Source organism: Rhamphochromis sp. 'chilingali' (assembly GCF_963969265.1).
Source record: "Rhamphochromis sp. 'chilingali' genome assembly, chromosome: 13".
In the NCBI taxonomy this organism is placed as follows: Eukaryota; Metazoa; Chordata; class Actinopteri; order Cichliformes; family Cichlidae; genus Rhamphochromis; species Rhamphochromis sp. 'chilingali'.
In genome coordinates, this window is record NC_137940.1 from 3,666,916 (window position 1) to 3,683,220 (window position 16,305).

A 16,305-nucleotide genomic window follows, 5' to 3' on the forward strand; every position below is an offset into this window, starting at 1 on the left:
TTATATTCGTTTTTCCTGCAGTATATAAAAATTGTTGTATTTCAAAAAAAAAACTATGAAGTCACTCAAAATAAATTTCCTGTGGTAGGAAACTTTTTTGTATTTACAGTTTTGAGGGATAAGCCTCTTAAATTTCTCTAACTAGAAATATATGTTAAAAAAGCAAAAACGATTTTCAATTTTTTTGTAGTTTTTTTGCACTTTTTTGCAATTTATGTAATTACTATGCACTTAATGAATACATATTATTAAAATCTGGGCTATAATTGTTGTATTGATGTATAGCAACTTGAAATGCTCCCAAAAATGGCTCCTCAGCATGTAAAAATAGAATATAAGCTCTGGCGGACTTGGTTCTATGGTAGGTCTTAAAGGGTTAACAGATAGCTTTGTTAGCACCTAGTGCATGTTGGTTGCAAGGCAAGCAAGCAGATAGCAGTGTGCAAAATGTGCATTTTATCAAACTGTTGATGAAATAACTTACAACACATTTATAAAATGATAATATAAAGAAACACTGAAATGAAGTAACATGTGAATCCCATACACTCGGACTGGCTGAACATTGGAAACCATCATAATATCATGAGTCCAAGGTTTAGGCTCAATGCTAAGAGAACGAGGCTACTCATCTTGTAATTGCAACTGAATAGGGTATGAGTAGGCTTACTGAAATGCTAACGCTGACTGATAGAGCGTGTGCAACATGAAGGATATAACGACGGCATGGTAAATGGTAAATGGCCTGTATTTGTATAGCGCTTTACTTAGTCCCTATGGACCCCAAAGCGCTTTACACTCCATTCAGTCAGCCACCCATTCACACACCCATTCACACACACATTCACACGCACATTCACACACTGGACATGACAAAGATCTGAGGAAACTCAGGATACGCTTAACTAAGAACAAGAAAGTGCAACTCAAAACAGTTGAGTGAAGATCCAGGACAGTGACAGAAGGTGAAATAAGCACATAGATGTGTATTTATTCTGAAAGAACTCTTGTGCAAAGTAATTAAACATCCCAACACCAGCCCCAGCCCTTAAAATAAAACTGACCCCCACCCTACCCCCATAGGGACTAAATGTAATCTTCTTCTAAATGTGAAAACCAAGGCAACCATTTTTCACAGATAAAAAACTACTCATGTCACAAGTACAACAAATACTGACAGCACAAATTGCATTAGTGATGAAGCAAATTTATGACAAAGACTGAAACTAACAATACCAAAAAGTCACAAACATAGACTCTGTAAAAGGATGTCAGGTTTATTTTCAAGGACATACTCAATATGTTGATACTTCATCAACATTTAGGAGTAGACACTAGTCTCAGTAAACTCCCTCTTCCTTCTTCCTCTGGTTTTTCGTTCAGAGAAATTCAGTGCAGCGTAGTTTATATCAGCTTCAGTCTGTGTTATAATAAGAATACACAAACATAGTTTAGATTGTGATGAGGAACTCTTTAGACATATGTGAACTGAACAGCTGTAATTTCTCGTACTTACTGATTGGAACAAATTGTCGGTTTGGACTTCTGTCACAGCGCTTTCGTATCCTTAAAATATACATTGTAACAATAAATTATAATAGTGAAATGCACTAAATGTGATATTACCTTGTGAATTTATTGTCACAAAAATCTCACTCATAGACATAGATACATGCATTAAACAAATTCAGATACACAAAGTAAAGGCAGTCACTGTGGGGAAGGAGGTGTCGTACAGATTCATTAACAATTAATTTACCTTATGGTGTTATAGGAAAACTCATTTAAAGATTTTGTTTGTAAAAGGCATGACTCTTTACCTTCAGATAACACTTACCTTTACTTTTCTTACATATGCTTTGTCTGCAGACGAGGAAAACGTTTCCAATGACTGAAATGGCCAAACAGCTTATTAATATTGCCATTTGATTAAACACGAGTTGTGTTGTTCGCTCTACAAAAAAGAACACAAAAATTACATTCTTAAAAGGTCTTATAACTTATCTTGATATTAACATAGTTTAGTATAAATGCCAGCAAATAAAACAAAATCATACCAAGTTCAACTGTAGTTCCGTTTCCCAATAATATCTCCCCACATGTGGCCACAGCACAGTAGTAAGTCCCAGCATCAGAGGAGCTGACGTTCTTAGAGAAGCGATAAACACATCTATCCTGATGGTCAGATCTTTTCTCACATTGATCAGTCCTATTTCCATCAGTGTAAATGATGTTTGGATGAGATTTATTAGATCCAGCTCTGAACCAGAAAACATTATTAACTCCTGGACACGTCTTGTTCTCAGAATCAGAGAGAACTGAACACTGTAGAGTTGCTGTGTCTCCTGGACGCAGTGGATTTGATTCTATCGGCTGCTGTACAACAATATAGTTTGATGTCCTTTCAGTGTTTCCTGCATAATATAAAATGTATTACAATGACATTCTTCAAAAAATACTCTGAAAGATTAAAAAGTCTGTAAAAGTTGGTCTGTTTATTACCTTTAACTAACAAATATGTCCCACTCCATTCAAGATCACGCCATGCTGTGGTTCCACAATGATAAATTCCCTCATCCTCTTGGATTGTCTCCAGAATAGTCAGTTTGCTAAAATTGTTTGCGTTCTTTGCAGAAAATCTTGATTTCAAAAATGGAGAAGCATACACAGGTTCTGTATCTCGATATAGTGTCACAATTAATTTAAGTGTATCCCCAACACTCTGCCTGTACCAGTATACTTTACTGCTGATGTCTTTGGATATATCACACTTTAAGGTTGCTGGTTCACCAAGCTGAACCATTTTCACTGGAACCAGAGAATCTGAGTTAAAACAAAATGAAGAAAAACAAAATTTTGTTTTAGACGAATATCTTAAAATTATTATTAACATAATTATTGATAAATCCTGACAAATCTATTCAACGTAAATGACAAATGACAGAAGAAATTAGCACTTACTCCCATGATGAAGAAGAAGTAATATCATCCATAACACCACCATCTTGACACTGCTCCTTCTCGGGGTTTTTCAGTAAGTTAAGTTGGTGAAAGGAGCATGTTGGGTTGGGCCATAAAAGAAATCTGATTGGTTAACACGGAAGAGACTCAAAAGTAAACTTCCTGTCACACTGGTCTCATTTTGAGCTTTTTAAAAACACATCTTCTCTTTTCATCTTCTGTTGCAAGGTTTCACGTTGTTCACTTTTTATGTTTGACTGTCTCTGTTTGATTTTAATTTTAAATCTTAAGCACAGAAACAGCAAATGGCAATTCTGCTCTTGGTTGTCTTGGTTGCGATATGCACTGCAAGAAATACCTCAAATACATCAAACTCTGCACTTCAGAGGAAATTTGAAAGCAGAATGTTTCATTGCTAAGAGGTCATAATATCTTGTTTTTCAGACGACGTGAACAGCAACATGAAACGATGCTGCATGGTTTTACTTCTTCAGAAAACAGAACAAAGGAGTATTTTATTTATTCATATAGGAAACGACCTAGAAGCAGATATTCCACCAAAAGTCACCCACATTAACCACATGTCCAGAATAAGAGCAACATTTTAGTTGTGACTGTCAATGGACTGAAAGTAGTCAAAGTGCAATCAAAGTGCTTTTTTACTGCAAGCCAATTCAATCCATGCAGTCATGCAAACATTCATACAAGCTCTTTTCCCAACACCTAAGCAGCATGATGAACATTTGTGGACACATCCACATTGGGAGAAACCAGAGGGGCAGCATCTTCATGAAAAATACTTCAACATGCAAAATAGATTAGCTGGGGAATGAATGACTAAGCTTTTGATTGGTAGAAGACTCACTTTTTTCCTGAGCCGCTGCCACCCCAATCTGAGGATTCAAAATAAGTATACTTTATTATTTCAAGACAGGGTAGTAATAAGGAAATGATGCACAAAAATACTAAGCATATGTCCCAGCATATATCAAGGCTGAGCACTGGGGGTCGGTGTGCATCTGTGAGCAGACTCACAAGAGACTGAGATGCTTATAAAGCTGACTCTGACTCTCCTCTCACCACTGTGAAATTACTTATGCTATAGGATCATTATTATATGCATGTGTATATTATGTGGAAACACAGGCAGCAGAAGCCAGTATAGGAGCAAATTATCCTGCAGTTGATCATCTGAGCACATAGGTTTTCTTCACTAATCACCTTAGGCAGTGTAGAAGATTCAGACTTTATTGTGAATAAAACTTTGATTAAAACATTTATGAAAAGGATTCAGATCATCAAAAGGGGACAGTCGACTCCTACGCTGTCGAGTTTGAAAATAAAACAAAATCAATGTCATCAGTGTCTTGGGACAACATTTTCACATTAGTAGATATGAGAAATCACTTGGTTGACCAGATTTTTTAAGTTGAACCAGTTATTTTATAAAATACACCCACTTGATATGAAACTGTATATTTTAATCTGGTCCAATCGTTTTTTTTAAATGTATTAAAAAGTGATTGAGCAACTTTCTCTTTGCCTCTTTGCACTTGGCTACAAACAGCCCCAGTGTGAGCTGGAGGTCACTGCTTGATGAAGGCATAAGAAGCCACATCATCTGCAAAAACAAAAACCTTCTTCCTCTTGTCTGCCTTTAGAAATTATGTCCTTAAAATTATGAAAACACTCATTGACAGAAGGGGAGCTGTGAATGATCTGGCCTGAAAACTGTCTTGATATCACACATTCTCAATGCACCCAACCCAGGCCAAGTACTATGAAGTCATGTTTAATGAAAGAGTACAGATGATAGTCAGAACCCGCACCCACACCCAAAGGTTATAGCATTTGACACAGCCGATCACATGGCAGGTAATCTCAGCTGTATTGAAATTCAGACAAAGTATCATAAAAATGATTTAAATTGCTTTGAATATGGGATGATTATTGATGCCACATGGGCTGCACAACCATGCCTAATATCTAGTGAGAAGCAGTTCTGTGGGAAACAATGCCTTCCTGATGCCACATTGAAATAGATGGGGTACATCAACAGAATACCACGGTAGGTGCTCTTCCTGTCAGGTACGAACAAGAAAGAGTTTCACAGAATCATCAAAATCTGATGATAACAGATTCCAAAACATTGCCCAGTCAGAGTAATCTCAATTTCCACTTCAACATTCAGCTGGCAGTCTTAATTTGCTGTAAATAACACAAGAGTATTGCTCTATTCTGCCTTGTTTTAACAATCCAACCTGTTGGTAGCATGTTGATGTGGGGATATTTCCCTGGTAAACTCTAGGGCTTAGTACCAATTAAATATAGTTTAAAATGCCACAGTCCCTTTATGACAACAGCGTTTCCATTTTCTGATGACTACTTTGATTAGGAAGCGCACACAATGTCACAATGTCCCTGCACTCAGTGAAGTCAACCTGCAATTAAACCAGATCTCATTCTAATACAGCACCTTGGGATGTGGTGGAATGGGAGAGTTGCATTTAAGCGTTGCAGCTGATTTTCAGCAACTTCATGATGTTATCATGTTAATATGGACCATTAATATGCACCAAGATCACAGAGGAAAGTTTCCAGCACCTTGTTAAAGCTATGTCCAGTGTTGGGAAGGTCACTTTTAAAATGTAGATTACAGATTACAGAGTACATGGCCCAAAATGTATTTTGTATCGTATTACGTTGCGTTACTCAATGAGAGTAATGTATTATGAATACTTTGGACTACTTATATTATATATTATCATGCATTTTAAAACTACATGATGTACTATTGCTGCGTGATTTATTACTATTACTGAAAGTTACTCACCATACCAATACATATTAGATTTTTAAATCTTAATATAAAATGAGTAACAGTAGGTGGACATTAGGTAAGGCTGCACTTTTTGCAGCGACCTCGTGTAGAAAACTATATAAAACAAGTCCGCGGCTCCGAACTGTAGTAAAGGGACCTCTGGCTAATACGTCGGGTTCGTGTCGGGCTCGTAGCTGAAAACTGTAGTTTTTTACTTTGCTGTCAGGGTCAACAGAGACAGAGAGAGGCGTCAAAAGGCTGCTCCAAATTAGTAATAGCTTAATAGCTTACTTACAACTGGGCTCGTCAGGTACTCTTTTTGGCTGCAGTGGTTATTATTATATTTACATGCTTCTCCCATTTCTGGTCAGTGACAACTCTTACTTTATGACTCTTCTTTGTCTCCCTCCCTCACGCTCACAGACACATAACAGGTATGGCAGTCCATTCTCCCTGCAGCACGGACTACACTGCCCATGAGGCTACATTCTTTAGGGCTATGCCTGTAACACTCTGTCTATTGCCTTCATATTAAATCATTTTTTCAATAATAATTAAAAAAAAATATTTCTTCACGTCATTATGTGGGCCGCAAGTAGAGGTGACATCGTCCGCGAGATTGAGACCCAGGCATTAGAGCAGGGGTGGGCAATTCCAGGCCCCGAGGGCTGGTGTCCCTGCAGGTTTTAGATCTCACCCTGGGTCACCACACCTGAATCACATGATTAGTTCGTTACCAGGCCTCTGGAGAACTTCAAGACATGTTGAGGAGCTAATTTAGCTGTTAAGACCTGTTTTGCGTTCTGTTGTTTGAAGTCACAAAATAGCAGAAACAAATAGATACCATTGACCAAACATACAAAGCATTGGAGGAATTAAAGAAACATTTATTAATTCAAAATTTAAAAAAAAAACAAGGACTACATACAGTTTCAAATTTTGCCCTCAGATATGCAATAAATCTAAGTTACAGGCTTTGAGAGCCCAAATGGTGGAACAAACAAATTGCCAAGTCTCAAATATAAGGTCAATAACAGAATATGAGGTTCCTTTTAAAATTCAGGAAATGCTCAACATTGTCATGAAGTTCAACATTTAACTTGAGAGTAGACGCTGTCCTCAGCAAACTCTCTCTTCCGTCTTCCTTTTGTTTTTCTTTCAGAGAAATTAATTGAGGCGTAGTTTAGCTCTTCATCAGCTTCACCCTGCTTTATAATTAAAACCATGAGCAAAAACTGTAATAAATAACTGGTAAAACAATATTTTAACTAACAATATTTGTTATTACTTACAGCTTGGTGCAATTTGTCATTTTGTGCTCCTGATATAGCACTTTCTGTTCCTGTAAATATGACAGTAGGTCAAAAATGCACTTAATGTGGCATTCGTTCCTGAATTTGTCTGACATGTACATATAGAATATATGTTTATTTTCCATTTTCCAAGTGCAATGAGGTCAGTTTTGCCTTTAAGAAAGACTATAACTTCTATAACACTTACCTTTATATGGTTTCCATAATCTTTGGTAGAAGATGAGGAAAACATTTCCAATGACAGAAATGGACAAGAACACTAATAAGGTCATTTGGATAGATATTGATTGTGTTGTTTGTTCTGGAAAATAAAAACAAATAAATCTTCTTAAAAAGTCTTATGCCTCATTTTAGAATAACATGTTATTGTGTATTAATTCCAGTACTTAATTCATAATCGTACCAAGTTCCACTGAAGATCCATTTCCAAATATAATCTCTCCACATGTGGCCACAGCGCAGTAGTAAGTCCCAGCATCAAAAGCGCTGATATTTTTAGAGAAGTGATAAACACAGTTTTTCTGAGTCTCTGATCTTTTCTCACATTCGTTTTTTCTATTTCCATCAGAGTAGATGATGTTTGGGTGAGATTTTTGTGATCCTGCTCTGAACCAAAAGACATTATAATCTCCTGGACATGCCTCATTCTGAGACTCAGAGAGGACTGAACACTCAAGAGTCACTGTGTCTCCTGTACGGTCCGGTTTTGATTCTGTCGGCTGCTGGACAACAGAGTAGTTTGATGTCCTCTGAATGTTTCCTTTATAATACAAAACACAAACATTCTTCAAAGCATGCTCAGAAGATATTTGATAAATTAGGGTGCAAAATTACCTTTCACTAACAGGTATGTCCCACTCCATTCAGCATTAATCCACTCTGTGATTCCACAGTGATAGATTCCCTCATCCTCTTGGATTGTCTTCAGAATCATCAAGTTGCTAAAATTTTTATCATTATTTACATTAAATCTTGAATTTGAAAATTCAGGACCATATTCCGGTGGTGTATTTTTATACAGTGCCAATATCAATTTAAGAGTTTCTCCAATGTTCTGCTTGTACCAGTAGATTGCTTTACTGCTCAGCTCTTTCGGTAAAGCACATGTTAAGGTTGCCGCTTCACCAAGTTGAACTATGTTCACTGGCACCAGAGAGTCTGAGTTGAAACAAAACACAGAAAAACAAAATTTTGCTTGAAAAATTTTAAATTGTTATCATTTCAAAAACATTATTGTTATTATCTATAACTCTACACATATATATTTTACAATAACAACGTATATCAGATTTATGAACAGAGAAAAGTAGCCCTTACGTCCTTGATGAAGAAATAGCCATGTCATCCATAACCCCACCATCTTGATACTACTCCTTTTTAGGAACCTCATTGCTATTTCTGTGAGAGAAGGAAGTGAGATGAGTGACTGGGTAAGACCATCTATGCATATGATAGCTCTGATTGGTTAAAACATAATAGATTCAAAAGTACACTTCCTGTCACATTGATCTCAACCAGAGGTTTTTCTGTTTCATCTTCTGTTGCAGTTGTTCAGATTGTTCAGTTTTCATATTTATATTCGAGTTTGTGATTGTAATTCATCTTCTCAAGCAAAAAGCATGGATCCATGGATAATAATTATTGGTACATACAACAAGATATACCCCAGATATGTAACACTTTGTAACACTTTCGAGTAAATTTGCAATGTTTCTTTGGTGGGAAGGTCATGAAATTTCTTCCTTGGAAGAGTTGAAGAGCAGACTGAACTGATAGAATAATAAGTGCAAGATTTTATTTGTGATTTTTTTTTGATAATCACAATATGCAAGCTCTTTTTCTATTAGTTAGCTCCAGGTACACCCTTATTCAGAGATCATGGGTATTATGATTGTCGTTATGAAATCAATTTTTTTGTCAAAAGGTTTTCTTTTTCATCCCCGGCTCAAACTACCATCAGGTTCCTTACCTCCAATTTTTTTCTGGGGGAGTACTGTGGTGTATCTTTAAGACTGACTAAGACTCACCCCAGTCCATTTGTTTGTCTTCTCCACTTCCAAACAAGAGTTGCTCCACCTGAGACAGCAAGGAGGAAGTCTGTGCTACAGCCCATCAGCATCAATGGGGAGTGCGTGGAAAGGTTGTCCAGTTTCAAGTCCCTGGCTGTGCACATAGACATAGACCTCCAATGGAGCTCAAATACCTTGGCGGTTGTAAAGAACACCCAACAGCTTCTCCACTTACTGAGAATCCTCAGAAAAGTGGACCTGAAGTGGGGGCTGCTGATTGTCTTCTACTGTTGCTTCATTGAAAGTGTGCTGACATACTGCATCTGTCTATGGTTCTCCAGCTGCACCATGGCACACAAAAAGGCACTTCAGAGGGTCATTAATATGGCCCAAAATATCATCGGACATCCTCTTCCCTCCCTCAATGACCTGTACAGCACTCACAGGGCACGCAGCATCCTGCAGGATTGCACACACCCAGGACACCGGGTGTTAAGCTGCTGCCGTCTGGCACGAGATTCAGTTTGCTGAGGTGGCGGACAAACAGACTCAAGGATAGCTTTTACAACAGGGCAATAGCTCAAATCAATGCTAACAGACACCAAAGCGCTCCTCAAAGACAAGAGGAGGGCCTTCCGAGCAGGCAATAGAGAGGAGGTGAGAATGGGTCTATGGCGTTATTAAAGGGAAAGATCAGAGAGGCTAAAGAAAATTACAGGAGATAACTGGAGTGAAAACTCCAGCAGAAGCGCATGAGAGTGGTGTGGAGTGCCGTGACACCCCTCTCCCACTGATTACTTTTACTCACGACCAGATGCAAAGACAAATGAGAAGACTCCACTCAGGCAAGTCTGCTGGCCAGGCAGGATGAGTCCCCGTGTCCTCAAGGCCTGTGCAGCCCAGCCTTATGGATTCTTTAATAAACTGTTCATGTTGAGTCTGAGTCTGCAGAGGGTCCCATTGCGGTGGACGACATCATGCCTCGTTCCTGTACCAAAAATGCCACGTCCCAGTGGCTCCAGGGTTTCGAGCCTGTGGCACTGACTTTCCACGTCATGAAGACCCTGGAAAGAGTCATTCTTGACAAGCTTCCAACCTATTGTCAGGCCACATCAGCATCCCCTTTAGTTCTCTTACCAGCTTACCAGAGCTGAGGACGCCATTGTCTGCCTGCTCTATGCCCATCTGGACCAGCCAGCGAGCACAGTGAGGGTCATGTTTTCAATAACATCAGGCCGACCCTTCTGGGTGATAAGCCCACAGCAATGCAGGTGGATGCCTCTCTGGTGTCCTGGGTTGTTGATTACCTCACAGGAAGATCACAACATGTGTGTCTTCAACATTATGTGTCTGACAAGGTTAGCAGCAACACAGGCACACCACAAGGGACTGTCCTCTCCCCTTTCCTCTTCAACCTCTACACCACAGACTTCAGCTACTGCACAGAGACCTGCCATCCTCAGAAGTTTTCTGATGACTCTGTGGTGGTTTTATGCATCAGTGAGGGCGATGAGATGGAGTACCTGGCTGCGGTTCAAGCCTTTGTAAATGGTGTGAGCAAAATCATCTGCAACTCAACGTGACAAAGACCAAAGACTTGAAATTAGACTTTAAGAGGACCAAACCTGTGACGCCTGTTTCAATCCAGGGAGTCGATGTGGACACTGTGGTGGACTACAAATACCTCGGAGTACACATGACAATGCCCAATATTTTTTATGAGTCTGTTGTGGCGAGTTGTGGGTGGCAGATACCAACAGAGTCAATAAACTGATCTACAAGGCCAGTAATGTTGTGAGTATGGAGCTGGACTCCCCTAAGGTGGTGTAGGAGAGGCGGATGTAGTCCAAACAAATGCTGGACAATACCTCCCACCCACTCCATTATGTGCTGGCAGGTCACAGGAACACGTTCAGTGAGAGGCTGAGATTAACCAAATGCACCACTAATCTCCCTGTACAACTCCTCCATCTAATGCACAGTTCACAGTGCAATAGTTACACATTTTTGCACATGCTCTGTAGTAAAATTAACAAAGTTTTACAGTTGTCAACCATATATATTTCACCTCTATAATATACTGGATATTTATGATTGAGCTATTCGTATATATTAGAGTTATTTCTTATATTTCTTAACTTTGTAATATATTGTGTTATTTAATTTAATCCAGTCTGTTACAGCTATTGTCTTGGAGCAACTGTAACCACATAATTTCCTTTTAGTATTCTGATTCTGATGATGATATACATTGTGAATAAACATGCTCCCTGTGGGGACACTGAAGAGAGATTAGGCTGGTAGTCAAGCTGCCTCTGGCTCTGTTTTCACTCCTCTTATATCAATTATGATATTGTTAAATTGTTATAGACATTTCCAGATGTCTGCATAAACAGAGGCAGGGAAATAGAGCAGGTAAGTTTTCCCTCACTAATCAGCTTTGCTAACATGTAGAGGAGTGCAGTGTAAATCGATCGTGGCTCAAGAGTTGGGAGTTTGTCTTGTAATCGGAAGGTTGCCGGTTCGAGCCCCGGCTCGGACAGTCTCGGTCGTTGTGTCCTTGGGCAAGACACTTCACCCGTTGCCTACTGGTGGTGGTCAGAGGGCCCGGTGGCGCCAGTGTCCGGCAGCCTCGCCTCTGTCAGTGCGCCCCAGGGCAGCTGTGGCTACAATGTAGCTGCCATCACCAGTGTGTGAATGTGTGTGTGAATGGGTGGATGACTGGATATGTAAAGCGCTTTGGGGTCCTTAGGGACTAGTAAAGCGCTATATAAATACAGGCCATTTACCATTTAAATAAACTTTTAATAACTTTTCTAGAACATTTCTAGTATATTAACAATGAAAGCCTTAATAAAGACAGGGGCACATTTTGAAACTGGACAAAGACAACCAGAGTAAACACAAAATTTGTAATCATGATTTTATTTATTAAAGAAAAAAATCTGCCCAAACCTACCAGGCCCAAAGTAACTGCCCTCTAAACCTATAAAATGGTATGTTTAGGTCTAAACTAAAATCAAACATTTGCAATAACTGGAAATTACTTTTACGTTCTGTGTCGTGGTCCTCCAGTCCTCCTGTGCTGGCTTTGGGGGAATGAGCTGACTTGGGGACTTGGGTTTAGTGCATAATTTTTACATTTATGATTTTCTAGTTTCTCTGTTGCTATATTGTGTGCTTGCATTAATCACACAATCTGCTGCAGTGGCAGGTCCTCCTCTGGTTGCCACCCTGCAGTCCAGCACGCAATGTGTTGATTAACTCACATGTTGACAGTCATGTGATCAGCCTGTCTGTTATTTAAACATTTTTTTAAGTAACGCAATAATTACTTTTCCTAGTAATTAATTAATTTACAATTAGTGTTTTGAAGAAGTAACTAGTAACTATAACCGATTACTTTTTTAAAGTAACTTGCCCAATCATTATGTTAAATGTCCAAATAACCATGGAGAATTGGCAACTCCAAGTTTGAGGCCATGGTTCCTAGCTGGTCTGTTGTGGTGATCAGGAGTCTGAGCGCAAAGATGTCAACTTGTTCAAACTACATCCCTGCCATCACCAGTGATCATGAAAGAGTACGTGAAAGTACATGAAACTATATAAATAATGCATGTAGTCATCCATAATTGGTTTGTGGTGCTTTAAAACCTCAATCTTAGCATTTTGGCCTCTGCCATAGTCTTCTCGAGCTAAAAGCAATCATATTTGGAACACAGAGCACAAAATTACAAGCCAAAGCTTGCAAGTGACTTAGTAAGGATTTTATGAGTTCATAGCACACAATGCTTGTGTCAGTGTTGGGATTGTCATGCAAAAAAAAGTGAATGTATTACACATGACTTACTTAGTCACTGAAGAAAGCAATTCATTACATCGAAATAGTCTCAATTTTTGCATAGCATCACAACCTTTGATCTGTACACAGATTTTCCTTTGATTTTTCGTTCTCCCTGCTGGATTAAATTCACAAATGACCTGAAACCAGATTATACTGCATTATACCTTTGATAACTAGATGTCATTAAATAAACATAAAAAGCATCAGGAGAATTAATTTTGATTTATTGCAGAAAGGATGACAAGTTCATACAGTTCAATCAGGGATGACAAAAAATGCAACAAAACTATGTTGGCTTTGAGAGTCCAAATATAATAAGTAAAACACAGACATTTAAGTTAAAAAGAGTAAAATCAAAGAGTTTCAAACACCGGGTCTGTAACAGGATGTCAGGCTCACTTGAAATTTCAGTTCTATCATTTAACTTGAGAGTAGACGCTCTCCTCAGGCGGCTCTCGCTTCTTTCTTCCTCGTGTTTTTCTTTCAGAGAAATTTAGTGCAGCATAGTTTAGTTCTTCATCAGCTTCGGTCTGCATTGTAAGTACAACAGACAAAACAAATGTTTCTTAATCTGGTTTAGATGGTTATACTAACTTTTCAGACATTTTAACTAAACACCAATATTTTTTATTACTTACCAGTTGGCATAAGGCGTCATTTTGTGCTTCAGTTATTACACTTTCTGCTATAAACATGAGATCATAGTAACAAATACATATTACTAAAATGCACTTAATATGCAGTTTACTTCTGAATTTTTTATAACCATAAAATTCAGTGATATAAATAAATTCTTCCAATAATTAACATAGGAATAATAACCACCATGGAGTGTATTTGCAGTGTATACAATGACTATCTCCCCCATGAATTTATTTTATATAAATGATTAGTCTTTAAATTATTTAAGTGTAATGGAATAATTTTGTTCTCATAATTTTAGATACCTGTAGCTCTTACCTTTAATTGGCGTACATATTCTTCGTTTGCAAACAAGGAAAATATTCCCAGAGACAGAAATGGCCAAACAGACTATTAAGGCTATTTGAAGAAACTCAATTTTTTTGGCTTGCTCTATAAAAAACAAACAAAATAATATGTTCTCAGAATGTCTCATCACTCATATTTTAACATATTTGAAGTATAAACACCAGTACTGAACACAAAATCATACCAAGTTCGAGTGTCGTCCCATTTCCAAATAATATCTCCCCACATGTGGCCACAGCGCAGTAGTAAGTCCCTCCATCGGAGGAGCTGACGTTCTTAGAGAAGTGATAAACACATGCCCTCTGAGTATCAGATCTTTTCTCACATTCATTATGTGTATTAGCGTAAATGACTGGATGAGATTCATGAGATCTGTCTCTGAACCAAAGAACTCTGAGACCTCCTGGACACGTCTTGTTGACAGAGTGAGAGACTGAACACTGGAAAGTCACTGTGTCTCCTGGATGGATTGGATTTGATCCTGTCAGCTGTTGAACAACTACTGATGCTTTCTGATTGTTTCCTGTGTAATAAAAATGCAAAGACATTGTGCTGTCATAGTAGCTGAAAAATATTGTAAATGAGTGTTACGTTCCCCTAAAAAGGTTCAGGGGATGAGGGGGATGTAACAAAATGTGTCCAGGTCGAAAAAAGGAGACAGAGAGGCAAAAGAGCTTTTTTAAAGCTTATATTAAGGATGTACACTTACCTTTTACAAACAAATATGTGCCACTCCAGTTAGTCCTAATCCACTCTGTGAGCCCACAGTGATAGATTCCCTCGTCCTCTTGGACGGTCTTCAAAATAGTCACATTGCTGAAATTGTTATCATTATGTTCCTCAAATCTTGATCTAGAAAATGCAGGACCATATTGCGCTGGTGTAGATTTAAACGATGTCATAATTAACTTTAGGGTATCCCCGTGATTCTGCTTGTACCAGTGGACTTCTCCACTCTGGAGCCCTTTGGGCAAAGCACATGTTAAGGTCACTGGTTCACCAAGTTGAACTGTTTTCACTGGAACCAGAGAATCTGAAAGAAGAAAAAATATATAAAAATGGAAAAAGCTTTTTCTTGCAACAATCAATGCACGCAAATTTTTCCACATAACAAAAAAACCCTTACATCCTTGCCGAAGAACAAACAATGTCATCCATAAGACGATCATCTTGACACTGCACCTCGTTCAGGACTTCACTGGTGTTTTAGTGAGTGAAAGAGGTGGCATGATTGTATTAGGTCAGACGCTAAAATGTATCTGATTGGTTAACACTGAAAAGACTGAAAAATACACTTCCTGTCACATTGGTCTCATCCTGGGCTTTGTGAAGCATATCACCTCGCTTTCAACTGTTCAGATGTACAGAAATGCATTGCAAAAGGGGACAAAAGAACAAGCAGAGCCAATGTCCTTTTTCCAATTAATGTGGCAAAGTTTGTGGCAAACGATTCAGCAGTCGCATTAAATATCACCCAGGTTTACCCCATGGTGGAGCTAGAGGTAAAGACAGGATAATGGCAACTGCAAGATTTTAGCTGTCATTATCCTTCCTCAATTAAATTAGAAAGACTTCTTTCATATCAGCTGGATCCAGAAAACCTAAAAGCCAATGGCACTGTTGTATCATGTGTCATGATAGTAGCCATGAAATCAAATCATTATTTGTCAAGACAGTTTTTCTTAATATGGCACTGACCAAACCCTCTTTCAAATTCAAATGTGCACCATATAAACTTCCTCTGAACTGAAATACACGGATAGAGGTCAGAGGTCACAGAGAGAAATGGGAAATAGGAAAAAAAAACAAAAACAGAAAGGATTTCTGAATCTTTTAATCTTTAGTTTTTAAATGTATTTAATACACTCTAAATGCCCATAATTTATTTTTAACTTGCAAACTGCTTTGAGATCTCAAATTAAAGTTAAAGTTAAAAAAAAAATTAAATTAAATTCATACATCTATTTTCTACTGCTTATAAATCGTGTCAGGAATCTATCTTATATACAATGTTCCCAAAACACCTCACCGAAAAGGTGTCAAAGGTGCATCAGTGTCAGATACCCACATCTTCAGCTGTTTCCTTTGATTCTGAACTTTTTAAAAAAAATGATCAAAGTGTGTTTGAGGTTTGACAAAGTTGCTATCAGCAAAGGCTTACCAGCAAACCTCCCACAGAGCCTTTCCTCCTTGTTATCTATGCAAAGCGTAAACAACAAGAAGCACAGAAGTTAAGCTGGCTCATAACTCAAGCATAAAAGAGTCTTAAAGGGAGAATGACCACTAGTGGTGTGCGGATCGATATTGAAATATCGATTCTTCCGATACCAGTAATTTATGTTCTAGAATCGATTCTCATATTAAAAT

At 38.3% G+C, this 16,305-nt stretch overlaps 2 protein-coding genes across 2 annotated transcripts; both read right to left on the reverse strand.

Annotated features, from left to right (window-relative positions):
- Positions 1–1,415: 1,415 nt before the first annotated feature.
- Positions 1,416–3,004, reverse strand: LOC308408338 (signal-regulatory protein beta-2-like; the record flags this gene model as incomplete). Its single annotated transcript, XM_080900536.1, has 4 exons — positions 1,416–1,420; positions 2,058–2,414; positions 2,503–2,823; positions 2,962–3,004. 4 exons carry the CDS (start codon positions 3,002–3,004, stop codon positions 1,416–1,418), a joined length of 726 nt encoding a protein of 241 aa, XP_080756662.1.
- A 3,766-nt stretch (positions 3,005–6,770) lies between these two features.
- Positions 6,771–15,129, reverse strand: LOC308409152 (uncharacterized protein). Its single transcript, XM_080901717.1, has 12 exons — positions 15,065–15,129; positions 14,648–14,971; positions 14,123–14,461; positions 13,909–14,022; positions 13,587–13,633; positions 13,348–13,478; positions 8,413–8,493; positions 7,930–8,253; positions 7,499–7,855; positions 7,283–7,396; positions 7,075–7,124; positions 6,771–6,990 (listed from the first exon to the last, which is right to left on the reverse strand). The coding sequence occupies exons 7-12, from the start codon at positions 8,483–8,485 to the stop codon at positions 6,871–6,873; spliced, it is 1,038 nt and encodes a 345-aa protein (XP_080757843.1). The 5' UTR covers positions 8,486–8,493; positions 13,348–13,478; positions 13,587–13,633; positions 13,909–14,022; positions 14,123–14,461; positions 14,648–14,971; positions 15,065–15,129; the 3' UTR covers positions 6,771–6,870.
- Between the last annotated feature and the right edge of the window lie 1,176 nt (positions 15,130–16,305).

Bases quoted from the DNA above. Each gene is read 5' to 3' on its own strand.
- LOC308409152 (XM_080901717.1), bottom strand. From the start codon at position 8,485: ATGAGGTTCCTAAAAAGGAGTAGTATCAAGATGGTGGGGTTATGGATG. The intron at 7,125-7,282 runs GTAAGTGTTATA...TCATATTTACAG, and splicing joins ATTATGGAAACCATATAAAG to GAACAGAAAGTGCTATATCA. The intron at 6,991-7,074 runs GTAAGTAATAAC...TTAATTATAAAG, and splicing joins ATGACAAATTGCACCAAGCT to CAGGGTGAAGCTGATGAAGA.